The 21,781-nt window shown below is 38.4% G+C and overlaps 2 protein-coding genes across 2 annotated transcripts; both read right to left on the reverse strand.

Annotated features, from left to right (window-relative positions):
* Positions 1-3,810: 3,810 nt before the first annotated feature.
* Positions 3,811-4,883, reverse strand: LOC102076817 (chemokine-like receptor 1). The gene has a single exon (XM_005463441.3). It carries the CDS (start codon positions 4,870-4,872, stop codon positions 3,811-3,813), a length of 1,062 nt encoding a protein of 353 aa, XP_005463498.1. The 5' UTR covers positions 4,873-4,883.
* A 9,967-nt stretch (positions 4,884-14,850) lies between these two features.
* LOC100707854 (chemokine-like receptor 1) lies at positions 14,851-15,971 on the reverse strand. The gene has a single exon (XM_019365230.1). It carries the CDS (start codon positions 15,969-15,971, stop codon positions 14,877-14,879), a length of 1,095 nt encoding a protein of 364 aa, XP_019220775.1. The 3' UTR covers positions 14,851-14,876.
* Positions 15,972-21,781: the final 5,810 nt, after the last annotated feature.

Consider the following 21,781-nt stretch of genomic DNA (forward strand, 5'->3'; position numbering starts at 1 on the left):
GCCCGCTCGCGGTCTTCTCACTACTCAGGTTAAAGAAACTCCAGCAGCTGTCTATAGTATTGAGTGTCCACTAGAATAGAAATAAAAGCGTTCTAACATCTCACCTGCTTGTTTTTATTAAGGTATGTACACGTATGTACATGTACACTATTTGTATTAATAGAGGTTTCACTACTGAGGTTAAAAATGATATATAAGTTACTTAGATCACTTCTAAATGTTAATGTTTGGTTTATTTCAGTGTTTTATTTGTTCCTGAGTAAACCGGTTTGGCTGTGATTAAAGTTAAGCTTCATAACATGTTACTCACAGTTAAATTAGGAGGGGACGGCAGTAAAAACTCCGGCCCTGTGACATCATCACGTACGCTGGTACAAATCACGAGTCCGTGCTCGCGTACTTGAGAATTGAGAGACGGCCCACGAGTCCGTGCTCGCGTTCTCGGCGGGTACGTACTCCCGTGCGTTCTCGGCGAGTACGTACTCACGAGAACGCGAGTACGTACTCGCGTACTTGGGCATTGATAAACGGCCAAAGAAACAGAGAGAGAGTGCAGGACAGACAGACAGGTGACAGTCTCAGGTGTATACACTGCTACAAAACAGCACAAGAGAAGGAGGATTTAGTGTTTGTGTTATTACGAGTGCTAAACAAGAAGAGTTCCCAGATGGTCCAGTGGACACATGTGTGACTCCTGTGATTAAAGCATCTTTCTTTCAGCTTAACGAGTGAACCGTCAGCTCGTTCAAACACACGTTAAAGTCCGTTTGGCTCGACACCACCGAACAGAGGCAGCAATATAACATAGCTAACATTAACAGTGCAGTGAATCCTGCTTGTGCCGTCATATTCAGGACTGCAAACCGAGCAGCATCACTGACTTTCAGCTTGTTGTGTTTGTGGATATATGACTGACTTTAATTATCCATAAAATCATCACATTCTCTGTAAGATTAAGGTCACCTATATATATATTTAGAAGTAGAGGCTTTAAAACCAAGTTACCGCTGAAAGTACAAACATCGCTAATGTCACATAACTTTGCCGACATGTGACCAACAGTAATGTTTTAATGTTCTTAAACATTCGCACATAAATAAGTGACATCATATTCAGTACTTACTTTTGACAGTTCACTCTTCGTCCGCTCCCTTCTGCCGTATTTTGCGGCAAAATTATCCACACCCACCGCCGCGCTATGGATTGTGGGATATATGGGCCACGAAGCGTGCACCGGACCACGCTTGATATTTGGGGAAATCGACGGCGCATTTGGAGTATGCATTTGAAGTACACTTTGAATTGGGACAGCCGTCGTCGCGTGGCGGTGACGTAATCGCACTTGAAATGCGTACTTCAAGCGTGCATACCCTGAATTGGGACACAGCCATCGAGCATGCGTCGGTGTGGACTTGGTACAGCTAAATATCCCAGAATGCATTTCGTCCAAAATTCAACAGCGGACTCCCGGCACATCGTTTTCAAACCCCCCCCCCGGTCGCGGTCTTCTCACTACTCAGGTTAAAGAAACCCCAGCAGCTGTCTATAGTATTGAGTGTCCACTAAAATAGACATAAAAGCGTTCTAACATCTCATCTGCTTGTTTTTATTAAGGTATGTACACGTATGTACATGTACACTATTTTTATTAATAGAGGTTTCACTACTGAGGTTAAAAATGATATATAAGTCACTTAGATCACCTCTAAATGTTAGTGTTTGGTTTATTTCAGTGTTTTATTTGTTCCTGAGTAAACCGGTTTGGCTGTGATTAAAGTTAAGCTTCATAACATGTTACTCACAGTTAAATTAAGAGGGGACGGCAGTAAAAACTCCGGACCTGTGACATCATCACGTACGCAGATGTTCCAATTGTACATATCGCGAGTCTGTGCTCGCGTTCTCGGCGGATACGTTCTCGCCGAGAACGCGAGTACGTACTCGCGTACTTGAGAATTGAGAAACGGCCCCTGTCTCCCTCAGTGTCAAGTGTGCGTTTTTATGAATTGTTTCTTATTTCCTGTTTTACTTTGAAAGTTCATGTCTCATGTCAGTGTGTTCAGTTTTACCTCTCCCCTGTCTCGTTAGCCTAATTTCTCCCAGCTGTGTCTCCTTCCTGTTGCCCATTCCCTGATTACTCCCCAGTGTATATAAGCCCTGTGTTTTCCTGTGCTCTCTGTTGTGTTGTACCCTCAATATGCTGTGTGTGTGTGTTTTTGGTTTTTTTTAAGTCTGTTTGTCCAGCACCTCTGTTCTGAGATTTGTTTTTGTGAATTTTATTTTATGAGAGAGTTTTTCCAGCAATAAAGCTGCGTTTTCAGTTTAAGTCCTGTCTCTGAGAGTCCTGCATTTTGGGTCCTTTTTGCTGCCTGCCTGCCACACAGCCAACCATGACAAACACAGAGCATAACCAAGGAGCAGCTGCCTTAGGAATGTGTGGGGGTTATGGGAGGATGGTGTTCCTGTATTTGTGGTCCCGCAGCAAGGTACAGACACTTTAAGGCTGACCCTACCCTAGAGGAAAAAATGTAGAGATAAAACCTATCTGTAACAGCTGCAGAACTAGGGAGGACTTTTCTCATACAGCACAAGACCCCTGACTGGAGGACAGGTACGATTGCCCTGCAGAAAGGCCACAAGGAGGACTAACCAGGGAGGGCTAAAGTTTAAACCATGGCCTCTCTGCACTGATAGCCAATCACAAGTATTTTCTGTTTTGAATATACCATTTTAGTTATGAATTGTACAGGACTTCTGGGTGTGCACACTGCTTGACACTGAGAAGTCCACAGCTGTGTCCTGGGCTATCGAAAAACACAGCTAGTTGCTAGTCAATACAATATGCTGCCAGATCCCAGAATACACGTGTATGTTACAGTCACAGCTTTTCTTTAAGTCTCAGCATTTTTCCTTCCTTGTTTTTATGGGTATTTCTCCAAAACATGCATTAATCATTCTTGAGAATTCTGCATTGGTAGCAATGCAATGCATCATTATTTCACAGGGGAGTATTATCAAGATGTGACAATAGCAAAAGTGGCCAGTAGGTGTCACTGTCAAGCTTGGTTTCAGATTGTTTTGAAACTGTTGCATAACGGCTTTGAATGTGTCATTTTTTTCACAAAGCCTTGCTTTGCTCATTACTGGCAAACACTGAAGTTGCTCCAAGAACAGGTGCATGATCACTTACAGATAAATGGGGACCAAGGACAGGAATCCAGGATGAGTCCCAACTTTGCACAAAACCAAGCAACCAACACACACACACACACACACATACACACACACACACGCACGCAGTGACATGTAAAACAATAATATACAGTAAAACATATTAATTCCAGATGTTTTTCTTTATAATTGCTTTGAAGAAAAAAGGAACATTGATGTCACAATAAAAAAGCTAAATAAAATGCCATGTAGTCACTATCACTAATCATGTAGTGATTAAGATGTGAAGTCTACATCCACATATATCCATCTATAGTCAAAAATAGTTTATTAATAGAAAAATGAAAATAATGGTTACAGAAAGAATTGGAAAATTACAATAACGATAGTAAACATAACCTGTCCCAACTTAAAAAAAACAAAACAAAAAAAAACGTGTTTTCAAATTCACGAGTTCTTTCTCAAAATGTTTTTTTATGTTTCATTCTGAGTAAAATATAAGTTTAACATTTCTCTTTAAAAATATATTTCACAGTATCTACATTTCTTTTGAACTGGGGATGAAACATATTTATGATGTCACATGAAATGTAAATGGCCTGTATTTGTATAGCGCTTTACTTAGTCCCTTTAATTGCGTTACAACTGTGCGTCAGACACTGACTTCTCATTGTTCTGAGTGGTTACATTTGTATAGATATAAGAGCGAGGAACTTCTTCCTGGAAGGCAGTCTCCAAGACGTTGCTTATGGATTTGTTGACTTGATCCTTAAAATCCTGGCCCATGAACACATACAGCAGTGGATTCAGGCAGCTGTTGAGATAAGCCAAACAGTAGGCAAGAGGGATCCCGATAGCCAGGACATACTCTAATGTTCCACTTGTAGTAGCAGATCGGTGTTTGTCAAGTTGAATTAGACCCATAATGTGAATGGGAGCCCAGCACAGAAAGAAAGTAATGATTATGGCAGTGATGATCTTAAAAGTGTGACTTGATTGCCTGGCCAGAGTGCTGCTTCTTCTCAGACGATGAATTATGACAGCATTACAGGAGACGATGGCAGAGAAGGGGACTGCAAATCCCAGGAGAAAGCGTGTGACTGATACCAGCTGAATGAAAGATGATGGTTTAAAGTCATCATGAAGAGCAAACTTGTTGAAGCAGATGATTTTGGCTTTAGTGTCATTCATTTCCTTTGTTTCCATAAAGAAAAACCATTGAATGCTGTATATCAGATTAACCATCCAAACACACAGACTCACATAGGATGCCTTACGTACATTACGGTGGTTGTGAGCCCAGACCGGCCACACCACAGACACACACCTGTCCACACTGATCACCACCAGAATGTAGACACTAACAAATAAGTTTAGAAAGAGTAAAGTGGTGTTTAGCTTGCACATGACTTGGCCAAAAGGCCAATGAGACTTTAACAGGTATGTAACGGGGATGGGAAGAAATGCACAAAGGAAGAAGTTGGCCACAGCAAGGTTGAGAAACCAAACTGCATTAACAGTTTTCTTCATCTTGAACCCGGTCACCCAGATAACAACTCCATTCCCGAGCACACCGAGGACAAAGACCAGGGAGAGAAAAATGGCACACATAGTGTTGAGAGAATGTCTCAACTCAGCATACTGGTAAACAGGTGCAGTGGTTGTGTTGAATTGATGAAAAGATCTAGTGGTCATCTCCATCACTGCCTTGGGACCTGCAGTGGTATAAAAAAAAAGATCAATGCCTTATGTAAAACCCATTTTTCATTTTTTCTTTCTATTATAACTAATTGCATTGCAATCGCAATGATATTTAGTTATTTTTTAAATTGCTACTTAATGTCTAGTTAGTTGTAAATAAATCTTAAACACTAACTGCTTCAATTAAACACTGACTGCATTTGACAGTGAAGGGTCATTTGTTAAATTGATTAATCTAAATTGCCCATAGGTGTGAAAGCAGGAGTGAATGTGAGTGCGAATAGTTGTCTTTCTCTGTGTGTTTGCCCTGCGACAGATTGGTGACCTGTCCAGGGTGTACCCCGCCTCTCTCCCTATGACAGCTGGGATAGGCTCCAGTGCCAAAGGATAAGCGGAAGCGAATGGATGGATGGGTGGATGGATGGGTCACTTGTAAGTCAGATAGCTCAGATGTAATCAAGGCTATGAAAGCGGCACATATGAAAAAATTTGTAGTTGGCTGCTGTGGTATAGATTATTTTTTGATAGAAGACCATGAACAGTAATGAACACTAGTTCATTGACAGATTTAGAAAATGAATTAGTTCTAGACATCAGTAGTAATGAGTCAAGTAAAAGGAAGAAATAAAGAGTGATGATAACAAATTTATAAGATTACATAAAAATTAACACAACAGCAAAGTTATCAGAAAGGTAATTTTAATATATGAAAATAAGACTACTGTACACTCCACACAGAATGTCGAATTTGTTTTGTCTTGGTTGAAAAATTATATATTATTTCATGTGCATTGTGTGCATAATAAATTTTGTATTTATATATCATATTTGTATATTCGCTGATTATGTTATACCAAGGAAGACTGATTTTTAAACGATTATATGGGATTAAAGGAGGTAGTGTTGTTTTTTTATGACTTGAGTATTTGACAAATAAGCTCAAGTTGTGTTGGACCTATATACACAGGTTAACTGTGGTCTACATTTATATCATATGTTACACTACTTATGCATAAACACCTGTTGATGCACAGCTGTTGTTTTGCAGACTGATAATTCATATAAAGAGGTAGTTTAGATAGTTTTATGTTTGGTTTTGACAGGTTCATGATTTATGTTTCTAAAAAGAGGAAATTTGTTGTTACTTTATTATTCCTATTAACATATACGAAATAGAACATTGAGTCGATCAAAATTAAGGGACATGACTGGAATACAACTATAACTGGATGTGAGTAATGAAGTCATCAGTCTGTGAGAGGTGTAGGAAAATGAGGTCATGGACATTTTGTACTTTTTTTGTCTGCCAGCATGGATCACTCATAAAGCAGCATCTATAACTTTGTCAGTTTTGTTGCGTTGTGTTGACTGACAACCATGAGAAGTCAGCGCTCAGTTAGCTAAAAGAATTAAGAATCACAGGGTGATTTAACAAAAAATATTCACTGTCTGTTGTACTTTAATGTGAATATGTGCAAAAATATGGCATTTGTAGGCAGTTACATCATATTTTTAACAGTGGCTGTGTGGAGTTGGGTGAGAAGGTGATAGATTCAAAAGTAGCTGAGCAACTTGATTTCACTAAATCAAAAAAACCAAATGGTGTTAAGTTGCCTATCCACTATGTCTGACAGAGTGGAACCAAAATAAAAACAAGATAATGAAGAATCGCTGGTAGTCTATAGATGTATGTATTTACCTTTAGTGAAGCTCTGTTGTTGGTTGTTGATGAATCCACTCCAGAAGAGTCACTGGTCAAACTCTGACACATTAATATAAAGGAGGTATGTTCAACCCATTCTGAGAAAAAAAACTGCTGAATTTGGCTTTCAGAAGAAGTCTGAAAGCAAAATGAGATCATCTGTATTTTCGAGTGGCTACCGTATGGGTTTTCTGTCAGCATCATGTTTTGTAATCTGAATGAAGTCTCTTTATTAGCCGTAAGACGGCTGTAGTGAAAGAAGTTTGAAAAAACACCTTGTGTGTCTTCAGAAAGTAACATGTGATTAAAACATCAACAGCATCAAGGTTGGATTCTTGTGGAAACATAATGTGAGGATTGAAGCTAAACCGATTTTTAAAAAAAGATTTATTGAAAGAAACCTTTGGAAACAGATCAAAACCAGATTTGGACAAATGAGAAGGATTTCCCGTAATAATGTCAGTTTGCTTTTGTTTTTAATGCAACATTTCTAAAAATGCTCTATGATCTCACAGGATGACGTTCATCCTACACACCCTGCTTCACCAGAAGTGGCTTTCACAACCACAGTTACTTTAAACATTACATTTAAGCCTGTGAGTTCTGAGCCTTCATTGTTGAGTAATCTAACCCTATGCTCAGTTTTACTTTTTCTAAATTGTTGCGTTGTCTGTAAAGAATGTAACGATTCCTACTAACATGCATCAAAAATGACATTTTCTCCAAAACATAAAGGTTATTGTTAGGGTTTAGGGTCATCACCGATGCTGACTTATATATCTTTATATTTTTAAAGCAAAACCTAACAAGACCTCATCTACAGAAAAAGGTAATCGTTAATGAAAGAGGGGAGGGGTCAGACAGGGGAGTAGGAAGAAAGGGAGGAGGTGAGGATGACAGGCTGTGAGGAAGAGGAGCTTTCAGACTTAGATGTGTCAGGGTTAGAGACCAACTGTGAGGAAAAAATTATTTCCTGAAGAACATGAAAAATAAGAAAATTTTTCTCTGTTTTCATTATTTCCTGGAAAAATTAATATTATTAATAAGGTTTGGAGTTCAACACTACAGCTGTAAAAGAACTATATAAGGGAAGATCTTTAATAGTAAGAGGAGATTTTGTTTGTTAATGTTCATGCTCCTAATAGGGTGGGAGCAGCCTTATTCAATCAGATTAGTACTAAGTTAGAGTTTGTTGATTCAGATAAACTTTTGGTGCTGTGAATCCCAGTCAGGATTGAATGAGGGTTTTGAGCCACACCCAGTTTCTGCAAGACTCTTGGGTAATATGCTGAGAGTCTGAGGCCTTATTGACACATTCAGGTCTATGTACCCACATAAAACAAGTTTGACATAATAATAATAATGTATACTTTATTGATCCCCATGGGGAAATTCCTCTCTGCATTTAACCCATTCACTCAGTGAAACAGTGGGCAGCCACTGGGCGCCCGGGGAGCAGTGTGTAGGGACGGTACCTTGCTCAGGGGTACCTCAGGGTAGCTGTTCAGGGGAATTGAACCTCTGACCTTCCGATCATGGTGCAGGCTTGGGGAAGGAGAGATGACAGGAGCCAGGCTGGATCATTTTTATATATCTTTCTGTTCATGCTAAAAAAGGCTGAAATTTCTCCCTTGGGTTTTTCAGACCATCATATGGTTTTGTTTGATTTTATGTTCTATCACCAAGAGTCCATAGGTCTGCACATTGCATTTTCAAAGTGAGGCATTTGTAAAATCTCTCTTTTTGTCTAGGTTCAGAGACTGGCAGGTACAGAAACAGAAAAAGGAGGCCTTTGTATCTTTCTGGGCTTGGTGGGATGTGGGGAAGGTACAGAATAGGCTATTTTGTCAGTAATACTTGGCTCTGTCCTCTGCAGAGCTGAAGAGGGTATGAGCTGATTTAGAAAAAAGTATTAGTGGCTTGGAAGTATAAATTATGGGGGAGGGGTTGGGGCTCTTACAATGACAAAAGGCAGCAGTTGTTGACGCTCCACAACAGTCTGGGAGTTCACCTGCTGGAAGAAGCAAAAGGGGCATGCACCAGAGCTAGAACCAATGTGTTCAAAGGAATAGATACGTCCAGCTCCTTTTTCTTTGTCCTTGAAAAGACAGAAAACTATGCACTGCCTAAATCTTGCCAGTGGGAGAATAATTGCAGATGTAAAGGATATGTGCGAGGAAAGGGTTCAGTTTTACTTTGAATTATTTATTTAAAGCAGAACAATGTGACAGTGACTTTCTCCTGTCAGACATTCCTCAAATCTTTTACTCTGACAAGACTTTCCTGGATGGACCTGTGCTTCCTGATGAACTGCTAACAGCTTTGTCTCAGATGGCCATGGCGCAGGCTCCCAGGATAGAGTTTTTGAGACTTTATTTTAAAAGATCTGCAAAGGAGTCATATTTGAGTGCATTAGGACTGGAGAACTTCCACTGAGTTGTAAGAGGGCTGTTCTGACCTTCCCACCTAAGAAAGGAGACCTAATGGCTCTTAAAAACTGGAGGCAAGCAGCCTTATTGACAGTGGACTATAAGCTGATTACTAAGCTTCTGGCAGATGGTCTAAAACTTTGTTTAGGCTCTGTTATTCATAGGGATCAATCACACTGTGTCCAGGTGCCAGTGCTGCTAGCTGACGCTGAGTTCACTCTGTTAAGTGAACTTTGGGTTTAATAAAAAAAAGTGAGACAGGTGGAAATTAAACTTGTATGAAAGAAACTACTTCACTTTCCTAATATTAGTTAGCTACTTAATTTCTAATAGATAATATTGTGTTTTTGTTATTTTAGCCAACATCTATTGTGCAGTCAGACCTTTTATACATATGTATTGTGAGGAGTAGGAGGATATTTTGCTGCTATTATTTGCTGCTATTTTTATCATCATCATTACCATTCTATTAATAACACTATGGATATTGCATTCAGATGTTCAAACATATTGGTATCATATTAGTCTTTATTACAGGTCCAGTAAGAACCACTTTAAACTGTTAAGTTGAATCTATAATCTTAAAATGTTTATAGGCAGATTACATTGCATTATTTGAAAGGCTCACCTCTGAATATAATCTGGGCCTAAAAGTCTTCACAGGAAACTGCAGGTTTGCAGAGTGTGCAGGGCAGGAAGTGAAACCGAAAGCAGAGTCTGAGTGCAAGTATTTTGAGTAGGTTATGAACAATCAGGTTATTCTTTAGTATCTTTTATGTATCTATATCTTTTGATTAAGCTTTTAGTAGAGGTTCTTGATTAAAACATGTATTCAATATATTACACATATAATTTCAGTTGTGTACGTGCTGGCCTTCTGTCTGGTGGAAAGGTTACAAGGTTTAGCTGATGAAGTGAAGGGTGAAACAAAGGGCAGCAGAAGCTGACACACACATACACCCACATACACACACATCGTAGATAGACTCAGTTATATAGGTAAAAGTTTAATCATGTTTTGCTTGCAACTGCAAAATTGTGCGTGCATATGTGACAGTTTGTGCAGAACGTGTGCCTGATGTTCCAGACAGATAAGCGAGCGTCCGGGGACAACAGGAAGACACCTGGATGGAGACGAGACGATGTTCTTTTTAAACTATGTTAAAAGTCATTGTGGTTTTGATTTGACGTATGCATGTATTGTGTTTATCTGACGCAAGAGGGGGCGTTATACCCCGATGCATAAATACTGTGTTCTGACGTTTTGGATATGAGATTTTGATGCTGTTTCTATACAGTGTCCATCTCCCACGCTGCGTGTGTTCATTAAAATTCGTTGACTCCAAGTGACTGGGTCAGTGTGTTATTCCGATCTCCACCATCTCTCTCGTCCTCAAAAATGAACCTTAACAGTATACTAAATGACTTATTTGCAGGCCTGGTGCCAGGCCAAACAGATAAAAGCTTTGGCTCAGGCCAGCTTAGTCAAACTCCAATACATACGAAGTCTACTAAAAACATTTATGCTCTACAAATGACAGATGTTTTAACCACTTCCTGTGTAGTAGACAGTGTTGCCACAGTTACTTTGAAAAAGTAATATATTACGGACTACTGATTACTCCTTCCAAAAGTAACTTAGTTACTTTACTGATTACTTTATTTTTAAAGTAACTAAGTTAGATTACTAGTTACTTTATTAGTTACTTTCAGAAGCTGCCAATAACACTCCCCACTGCCTCAACATAAAAACATCAACCGGTTTTGCCAATACTCACTTTATTGGAAGTGTATTTTAACAGTAATGTCAACAATATATCTCCTGACATTTGAAGTTGAAGTTGAAACTTTTTTCCTGACAGAAATACTTGTTTGTATGAAAATAAAGACAGTCTTGTTACTTCACTTAACATAAATACTTTTTATAAAAAAAAATAAGTCGACTTCATTTCACATAAATGCTTTTTTTTCAAAATAAAAAATAAGAGTCTTTCTTGACTTCATTTCACATAAATGCTTTTTATAAAAAAAACAAAGAAAGTCTTTGACTTCATTTAACATAAATACTTTTTATTAAACAAACAAACAAACAAAGAGTCTTTCTTGACTTCCCTTAAGATACTTTTTATACCATCCACACGTAAGCACTATTGTCCGCTTTTTTAACTTTGGACTAATCTTATGAAAAAAAAGAGACTGCAGGTCCAACTTAAATAAATTGCCTTACTTCCTTGCAAGTAATTGATTTAAGTTAATCAACTTGACAACTTTAATAAGTTTATTAAGTGACTTTGATAAACTTAACTATTTACAAGTAATTGAATTATTTAAATTGGATTGCCTATTCTCTTTTTTTCAGTATATGTTGTCATCGCATGTTATGGGGGAAACAGTAGAGTGGAGCGAGTAAAGCAGTGGTTGTACCTCATTAACAGAAGCTTCTCAAACCTTTTGTCAGAAAGTCGATTTCTTTTAGATGTGAGCACCAAACCTCCCAGACTAAAAAGTCGCTCCACAGGAGCACTTGATGGGGTTGGAGTGTTATACTTTTAAAAAAATTGTCTTTATGCTTGAAAACTTGTGCAGAATCTGAAGGTCGTAGCCTGACATCAGGTAGTCCATGACTTCTTTTTCTGCAGAATAGGTCTCCTTCTCTGGCTCTGCCTCAAAAGTGAAAAAGTCCATCTCACCTTGGCTGCTAGATGTAGTAGCACTGGGCACACTGGCAGGGTTTTTTGCAACAGGAGCAGTGGTGCAACACTCTGCTGAAGAAGCTGTTTTACTCGCTCCCTCCTTCCTGCATCTCTCAGCCATCGGAGTTTGAGTTTTGGACAACTGGCAGCTGCGTGAAGGGCATCTTTGTCATCCAGCACACCGGCTAAACGAGTCTGAATAGCCTAAAAAACATAATTGATATTTTTATGCCTACAATTTATTATGTTATTGAATTACTTGCAAACCATGCCTAATATGAGATCAATATTATGGATTTAATTTTGTTTTAGGTTACTTATAAACATTTTAATTGTTTTAATCTTATTTTGCAATAATATTCTGTTCCATGTTTGTGAATTGTATGAAGCAAAAAATTTGACTAATTTCAAGATGGAGCGTACCTGTACAATGGCAACTGGAAGGCCTGCAGTCATCCTGGAGAGGTCATCTTTCACAGCCTGGGTCTTCTGCATCAGAACTTCAAGTGTTGGTAGTAAAGTTCCATATGGACAGTCGCCTTGTAAAATGTCCAGTGCTGCAGTCAGAGGTTTCATGGCCATGCAGTACTCATGCAGGAACTGGTATTCTTGATCTTTGAAGCACTTCAGTCCTAGCAGTATTCAGCTCACCCATGGGGATTTCTGCAATTCTCTTTACAGCATCAAAAAAAGGAATTCCACCTTGTGGATGTTGGTATTGGGAGCTTTCTTTTGCTGATTTCTTCCACTGTTTCTGATGCAAGTGTAGATCTACTCGATTTGGTCCAAAGAGCTGTGCATTTTGCTGTGCTGCTCCTATACACAGCCCTGCTCTCTACATTGGTTGTTAAATGTTTCTCCACATCACGTGTGCAAATTATGTTGATGGTGTGCGAAGCCCACCTGCAGTGCGGGGGAAGAGACAGCTGACCATCACTTTCATTCTCAGCCGAGAGGATTTCTGACAGATCAGAAAAAGTGACATCATCGTCTTTGGGGGTGGACTCTTCCTCCTCCGTCTCATCATCGGACTCCGTGACAGGATGATAAACTTGAAACGCCTTAATAAAGTTGGATCCATTATCAGTAACTGTTGCAACTACTTTGTTGAGTAATCCATAAGAGGAGTGAATGTTTTCAATTTCTGTACCAATGACATCATACGTGTGTCTACCACAAATTCGCCTACATCCTAATGCAACCTTGTGGCGCTCTAATGTGGTTCTACTGATCCAGTGGAGCGTTACTCCCATATAGCTTCTGTTGTTAGCAGTCCAAATATCCGCGGTAGTTGAAACAAAGTCAATCTCATTCAGTGCGGCCTTCAAATTTCTCTCCATTTCTGTAAACTCCTTCTCCAAGTAAGAAGTAAAAGTCGTTAGGTGAGGCAGCTTGGCATTAACAGAAGTAGGGATCTTTTTTATTATGGCACTAAACGAGGGCGAGTCAACAGTGTTTATAGGTAGCATTTCTTCTACAATATACTGCGCGACCAACTTCTTCAATTCTTCATCACTTACTGGTTTTGCACCAAAGTCCAACTTTTGTTGTTTGGGTGGTGTAGGACCTTCTGCAGAAGTCACGGCTCTCTGCTTTGGACCACTTGGTGGGACTCTCTCTGTGAGTTTGATTGTGCCGTGCTACGACTCCAAATGTTTCTTTAAGTTTGATGTAGTGTTTTTGAAGGTAGATAACAACAGTTTTTCGCCAACACAGAGTGTACAACGAACCGTAATATTGAAATCTTTAGTTGACAGAAACTCAAAATAGTGACCATATTTTCAGCTAAAGAACAAACATCTCTCTCCCTCCATTGTTGTTTACACTTTTTTACGTCGCTGGCTGCTTGTGAGCGAGAAACGTGACCTGTCGCTTATATGACGTTTCACGACACGTATGCGTTTGTCATCCGCCAAGACGAAAAGAAGAAACCAAATCTTTTTGCAAAAAAAAATAGTAACGCACAGTGGCTTGGACAAGTAACTTTAATCTGACTACTGTTATGGAAATAGTAACGCGTTAGATTAGTCGTTACTGAAAAAGTGGTCATATTCAGAGTAACGCGTTACTAAGCAACGCGTTACCGGCATCACTGGTAGTAGACACATTAGACAAGAACTGGACCACGCTGACTGATTTGTTCAATTAAAGTTATTAGAAGTTGTAACTCAATTGTCTGCAGTTGTTGTGTTTTCAGGACTGCTGTCTTTTATCTGTGAATTATTTAGTATATAAACATTTCCATACTCTGATAAAAACTATATTAATAATTTTTGTGTCCTGTTTTTGGTGATTTATTAATGATAAATTATCACCAATGTTAGCTGTCTTACAGATGGAATGAATTGATACACATGGAGTGTGAGACTTTTATTTATAAATGTACCTTACAAAAAAATATCTTTGTTTTGTGCACAAATGGTCTCATAATATAAATCATGGTTAGCAAGAAAAGTCATAACTGTCATTATCATCATGTACTGAAGCCACCGAGGCTGAATAAAACTGACAGAAAGAGCGTATTCATGTGTTTGTTTAGACAAAGAAGAGAAGTTAAAAACAAAAAAAATAATTGCACAAAGCAACTGCTACATCAAAAATAATAAAATCAAAGTTATCATATATACACTGTTCAAAAAGTTAAAGGAACACTTATTAATTTGATTACAGCATCAAGTCAATTAAACTTCTGGGTTGTTGATCTGGTCATTTCTGGTCATTCAAGTAGCAGAAGGGGTTAATTAGTTTCAGCTGCTTTGGTATTTCTGAAATTAACAGCAGGTGGACTGTGATGTGCAATAATGGGATAAACCCTAAAACAGGAATGGTTTTACATGTTTAGGCCACTGGCATTTTCTCTCCTCATCATTTCTGGCTGTTTGTTCTCCAGTTTTGCATTTTGCTAGGGCCTCCAAACACAGGAAGAAGCTGCTGTGCTCTGGCTATTGGAGAACATGTAGACCACCTCCTCCTAAGTTTTCTTGGTCCACACCTGAGTGCGATTAGTGTGTTTACATCTGCAGTGAACTGCACCAAGAAGGAAGATGAACCAAGTCTGATTTAAATATACTAATACCATAATACTACAGCTATCAAAAATCCTAAAAGTAATTTGATATATAATTTTTAAGATATTTGCTTCACGATGGTTTGACATTTACAGTTTATTCATTTTGTTTCTTATACCTCAGTATTCAAATCTGACTTCATATTGCTCTGACTGGTGTCCACTGACTTCCTGTAAATGTGAGATCGTATCTGCTCTTCCCGGAAAGCAGCCACCAATACATTTAGGATGGATCTGTGTACTTTATCCTTAAAGTCATGGCCCATGAACACATACAGAATTGGATTCAGGCAGCTATTGAGAAAGGCCAGACTTGTGGCCAGAGGCATCCCAATAGCTGTGACATAATCTAATGTTTGATTGTGAGTAGCAGATGTGAATTTCACTAGTTCAATTAGAACCATTAGGTGAAAGGGGGCCCAGCACAGGAAAAAAATTACTATAATACCAGAAATAATCTTAAAAGGGCGCCCTGATTGCCTAACAAGACCTCTGAGACGATGAATTATGATAGCATAACAGGAGACAATGACAGGGAAGGGCACTACAAATCCCAGGAGGAAGTGGGTAATGATAATGGCCTGATGACGAAATTGTCGTAACTTTTTCACAGATGGTGTTTCATAGTCATCAGAAAGAGCATAGTTGTCGAAGCAGAGGATTTTGTTAGAGTCTTGTTCAGTGTTCCTGAAGATGAAGTATGGAGCACTGAGAATCAAAGCCACCACCCAAACACACAGACTCACATAGGATGCTTTGCGTACATTTCGGTGGTTCTGAGCCCAGACCGGCCACACCACAGACACACATCTGTCCACACTGATCACCACCAGAATGTAGACACTGGCAAACATGTTCAGAGAACTGATGGTGGTGTTCAGCTTGCACATGAACTTGCCAAAAGGCCAGTGGAAACCTGAAGCTAGGTAAGTCACACTGAGGGGCAGAAATGCAGTGAAGATGAAGTCAGCCACAGCAAGGTTGAGGTACCAAACTGTGTTAACAGTTTTCTTCATCTTGAACCCGGTCACCCAGATAACCACTCCATTCCCGAGCACACCGAGGACAAAAGCCAGGGAATAAAGGATTAGAGACACTGTGTTGAGAGACTGTTTCAGCCCATCATATTTGTCACCACATGGAGAGTCATTTTTATCAGGTGCAGTAGTTGTACCAATTAGATCAAAAGAGTCGGTGGTCGTCTCCATCACTGTCTTAAGAATGACATAAAGAAACAACAAAATTAAATCATTTTGTAATGCCTGTTTTTCAAAGCTCTCCTTGTAGATGTGCATGCACACTATCAGTCAAAAGTTTGGACACACTTTCTGATTTAAATGTTTTTTCTTTCTTTTTCCTACTTTCTACATTGTAGGTACATTCTGGGGACATCAATTACATGATGCAAGATATATGGAATCATGCTGCAACAACAAAAATAGATAAATAACTTTAAACATGTCGTATCTTTTTAGATTCCTCAAAGTAGCCACCGTTTGCTTTGTTGACACCGCTGCAATCTGATTGGGGTCATTGTTTTAAAGTCATTGCCTTGTTGAAAAATAAATGATAGTCCAACTAAACGCAAACCAGTTGTCATTGCAGAATGCTGTGGTAGCCATGCTGGTTCATTGTGCCTTCAATTTTGAATAAATCCCCAACAATGTCACCAGCAAAGCACCCCCAGACTATCACAGCTTCTCCATGCTTCATGGTGGCAACCAGAGATGGGCAGTAACGCATTAAAAGTAACATGTTACTGTATTCCGATTACTTTTTTAAAAGTAATGAGCAAAGTAAGGGATTACTATTGCAAAAAAGTAATTAGATTACTGTTACTTTCCCGTAAGCACCCTGCGTTACTGCATTACTAAACTGTGATTTTGTTTGTGAGAGTGTCTCATGACAATGAGACAATACTGTACGAGTGTGCGAAGTCTGTGAGAGCAACAGATGTGTGTAGATCAATGTGTGAAGATAATATGGAGTGCAGGAGAGGGTACGACCTTGGAAGTACAGATATTACTTTGAGTTTGATTGCAGAAAAAGTGACAAAAACAGTGTCCACAGAAAGGTCAAATGAGCCTCTTGAGCGCTTCCTCAAAACATGGCGTTTGCGCCTCACTGTTAATGAGGCAGTTAACAGCCAGGCGAAAGAAAACTACAGCGAAAGTTTTCTTTCACTGTAAGAAAACTTTGAAAAATTGAACTTCAAACCTGAGCAGGCACCTAGCACGCTGCCACGGGAATGTGAAATTCACAGAGGAACCCCCTTAAGACCGACAGGACTTAGTGCTGCTGAATCTTTGATTTTATTTATTTTTTGCTATGTTGTACTTGCATCTATTTGAAAAAGGGAAAATGTAAACACAAACAATTATTTTATTTTATATGCTGGAGTATGCAGAAAATAGGATTAAATGTTAAACAAATTTCTTAAAGCTAAAGATTGTTGCATATAATTTTATTTTTGCTTAAAAGGTTAAAACTAATAAAACAAGTGTTAAAAAGATACTTTTTCATTTGATTCAATTTAATAGGATGGAATATGCAGAAAAAATAGAATTGGCTGAAAAGCTTATTGCTTTATAACGTATTCAGGTTGTGTTTTATGTTTTTAAAAAGTAAGTAATAAAGTAACTAATTACTTTTGAAAATAAGTAATATGTACTTACTTCCTGAAAGTAAGTAATCAGGAACTCTGTGTGGCATTTATCTTGAAAAATACCAGAAGAAACTATGACGCATTAATACAATCTAATCTGTGCTTTCAAAGATTATCAAAAAAGTACAAATCTATTCTGCTCAGATAAACAAGATGACCCAACCCTTTAAAACCCAGCATATTGTGTTTGCTACATGTGTTTTTGTGAGTTTTTGAGACTTCTACATCATCAGCGTGACTTTTGTTTAACCTCAAAAAATGATATAAATTGCATGACACATTTTTAATGACTAAATTGCAAAAATATGGCTTACGTAGCACATGTGACACAAATTAAAACTCATATCTATGCAGATTAAAATTTAATATATTTTTATATATTTTATCTAAAGGTTCATCAAACACTCCATTATCAAAAAATTAAAGATGTCTGGCAGTTATTTCATGGTTCAGGTTTTAAAGGGCTAAACTAAAGTTGAGTTTTTTTTAGTTTTGTTTGCTCTGTGTTTACTGAACACTGAGAAGTATGTTCTCAATTTAATAAATGAAATAAAAATTACGGGTGGTTTGCATCATGACAGCTTGTTTACAGACTGAATAAAAACACAATTTTTATGTACTAAAACCTTGACAATTACATATATAATAATAGGTGAATATTAAGACTGAAGTGGTTGAAGAGCTCTATTTGACTGAAAACTATATACTATAATTCATACAAGCACACTTGAGAAAACTTCCCCTTACAAAGTTCTTTTAAACTTATTAAACACATTGTACTCCTTTAAAACGGAATTCCAAATTTTTTCTTAATGTTATAACCGCCATTATTCCCTTAAAAAAAACAAAAAACAAAAACACATGTACTAAATAAATCAATAGGCTAGCATATAATAAATTTTGTTTGTTTATAAATGATATGTATGTATACTGATATGCATCATGTTGATAACAACAATGTTGATATTGTAAATAAAAATATTACATTTATTAATCATGTAAATTCCCTGCACCTCTCATCCCCCAAAAAATACCCAGTCCAAAGTTTAAATGTTGAATGTCATATTGACGTCCAAATTGTGGACCAAGTTTGGATGTTGTATAGACGTCCAGAATTGGTCATGGACCGACAAACCCAATATAGACATGACTTGCATGTCTATGGGACATCCAGTGTTTAGTGGGTAACTACAAAGGAATTGGCAAGGCTAGGACACACTTGTTGCCAACACAGTGACTGGTGAAGTTACTGTAGTCATCTAACCTGAAGAGCCTTGAGAACATGAACATTTTCTATTTTTGTGCCTTAACAACATGTTGCTGTAATTTCACAGCAGTTTGAAACAACTATGGAAAGGAAACACAATTTGCATGTACTCCCTTAAAAAACAGAACTTATTCTTAAATAAGATGCTTCAGCTTATTTATTTATTTATTTATGTTTGATGTTTTTTTTTTAATTTAGACACAGACATAACACAGGAAATCACTTTAACCACCATAGAGTTTAGAGAAGTTGTAATTCTGACAGCTATAGTTAAAAAATATATTACAAAGTCACTGTCCTTACAAAAGCAGCACTTTCTGTTAAATACAGTGGTTTATCTTATATAATCTTAATAAATAAGCCTATGTTATTATTTAGATCAGAGTTATGTCAGCATGATTTTACAATTCTCCAAGATCAAAATTGGAAGTTATGAAAGAAAGATTACATACCTTTAGTAGAGCTCTGTTGTTGGTGTGGATGAAGCCACTTTTGAAGAATCCTGGAACAAAGTATGACAGGTTAATATAAGTCAAGCTAAACTTTATAAAAACAAAAAAGGAAAGGAGAAAAAAGAGAGCAAAATGAGAGTCAATGTGCTCATCACAAGCTAAAATTAAAAAATAAATATATAAAAAAGCAGAATTTCACTGCAAGCAAAAGACAGGGGAACAGTGTGGGGCTGCTAACATCCGGTTTTGCAATCTTGCTCGTATAACTTCGACAGTTAGCTGTCTCGTTTTGGTTTTTGACCAGTGTAAAGTTACAAAATCAATTTGAGGAAACCCACAAGCAATAAGACATAATAGCATAGAGTCGAACATACTATTTAGCTTGTTCCATGTGTTCCTGATGTTTTTGCTATGATTCTCTATGAGCATCCACATCAGATTTTAACTGACCAAAAATATTTCTCTGCTATCTAAAGCTTACTTGTGAGCTTTAATTTGATATCCCTGAACTGAATTCACATCAGTTTAGATTTATTTTTTACTAAATCATTAGTAAATTTAAAGAAGTTTGTCTGCCTACTGCAATGTAAATACTAGATGATAAACATGTAACTTACACCTGCTGGGTTAGTTTTAACCTTATTTTTAAATCTTAATTCAACTTGAATGTCATAGTATTTATTACTGTTACCTCACATCAAGAAGCTCCTGGGTTCAAATCAACCATCTGACCTTTCTATGTGGATTTAGCTCTAGTTCTCCCTGTGTTTGTGTGGGCTCTTTCACAGTCCAAAGACATGCAGTTAGTGGGGTTAACTTAACTGGTGATTATACAAGGTGGGCCATTTATATGGATACAGCGTAATAAAATGGGAATCGCTGGTGATATTAAAGTCCTGTTTGTGGCACGTTAGTATATGTGAGGGGGCAAACTCCTCAAGATGGGTGGTGACCATGGTGGCCATTTAGAAGTCGGCCATCTTGGATACAACTTTTGTTTTTTCAATAGGAAGAGGGCCATGTGACACATCAAACTTATTGGTAATGTCACAAGAAAAACAATGGTGTGCTTGGTTTCAACGTAACTTTATTCTGTCATAAGTTATTTACAAGTTTCTCTTTGTTCACAGCCATTGACATGTCGAAGAGGTTCACACGTGAGGAGCGGATCGAAATTGTGTTGATATCTGGTGAACGCAGTAACTGGGTCATTGCAGCAGATTTCAATGCAAGACACCCTACGAGACCACCCATCTCCCATGCTACAGTTAGCAAACTGCTTGCTAAGTTTCGTGAAACTGGTTCAGTGTTGGATTTGCCAAAATGTGGATGCAAGAAAACTGTCACTAATGAAGAAACATCAGTGGCTGTCCTAGCTTCATTCAGCAAGAGCCCACAGCGTAGCACTCGCCGCATGTCACTGGAGAGTGGCATTATTTTTATTTATTTATATAGCACAATTCAACAACAAGGTGATTAGTCGAACATCCCCAGATATTAGCTACTCACAAATGGGACCCTTACAAACTCCAGCTACTGCAGCATCTCAACGAGGATGACCCAGATCAGCGCACAGAATTTGCAGAATGGGCAAAACAAAAATTGGAACAGGACCCTCAGTTCACGCAGAAGATTTTGTTCAGTGATGAGGCAAACTTTTATGTGAATGGTGAAGTTAACAAACAAAACCACCGCTATTGGTCTGACACTAACCCACATTGGATGGATCCCTCCAAGACTGTTGGAACAACAAAAGTGATGGTTTGGTGTGGTATATGGGGCACAACGATAGTGGGTCCATTCTTCATCAATGGAAACCTCAAGGCCACTGGATATTTAAAATTGTTACATGATGAGGTGTTTCCCTCTTTATGCACTGAAGCTGGCACGTTCCCTGAGTTTTTCCAGCAAGATGGTGCACCACCACGTTATGGGTGCCAGGTCCGAGCATTCCTAGATGAACAGTTTCCTGGAAAGTGGATTGGTCGTCGTGGGCCAGTTGAATGGCCCCCAAAGTCTCCCGATCTGACCCCCTTAGACTTTTATCTTTGGGGTCATCTGAAGGCAATTGTCTATGGTGTGAAGATACGAGATGTGCAGCACCTGAAACTACGGATACTGGATGCCTGTGCTGGCATTTCTCCTGCGGTGTTGCTATCAGTGTGTGAAGAGTGGGAGAAGAGGGTTGCATTGACAATCTAACACAATGGGCAGCACATTGAACACATTTTATAAGTGGCCAGGTAACTCAGAAAGAACAGAAATATAATTAATATAACATATACCCATATAAAATACCAAACAATGCAAAACAGAGTCTATGCCACCATTTGAACTATAGCTTAGTGCTGTCATGCATTACAGGTAAAAACTGCCCTCTTGCCTCCCTCACCTTGGATCGTCGGACATTCTCAGGTCAATCTTTCAGCTCCCCCGACAGCTGTCAATGATGCTCACCCAAACAGCTGCAGCTCTCCGCCTGCCTATAAAAAGACCTACAACTGTGTGACCTGTTTTCCTCCCTCCTGTGAGTATTTTAAGCACTTGAGTTCTGTCCTGCACATACATTTCCCTGTCAGACTTTTTGTAAATAAAATCTGTGTTTTGCGTCTCAGTCTGTTCGTGTCTGCTTCT

This window comes from Oreochromis niloticus, linkage group LG11 (genome assembly GCF_001858045.2).
Source record: "Oreochromis niloticus isolate F11D_XX linkage group LG11, O_niloticus_UMD_NMBU, whole genome shotgun sequence".
In the NCBI taxonomy this organism is placed as follows: Eukaryota; Metazoa; Chordata; class Actinopteri; order Cichliformes; family Cichlidae; genus Oreochromis; species Oreochromis niloticus.

Excerpts from the sequence above, each read along its gene's own strand:
- LOC100707854 (XM_019365230.1), bottom strand. The coding sequence starts at position 15,971 with ATGGAGACGACCACCGACTCTTTTGATCTAATTGGTACAACTACTGCA.
- LOC102076817 (XM_005463441.3), bottom strand. The coding sequence starts at position 4,872 with ATGGAGATGACCACTAGATCTTTTCATCAATTCAACACAACCACTGCA.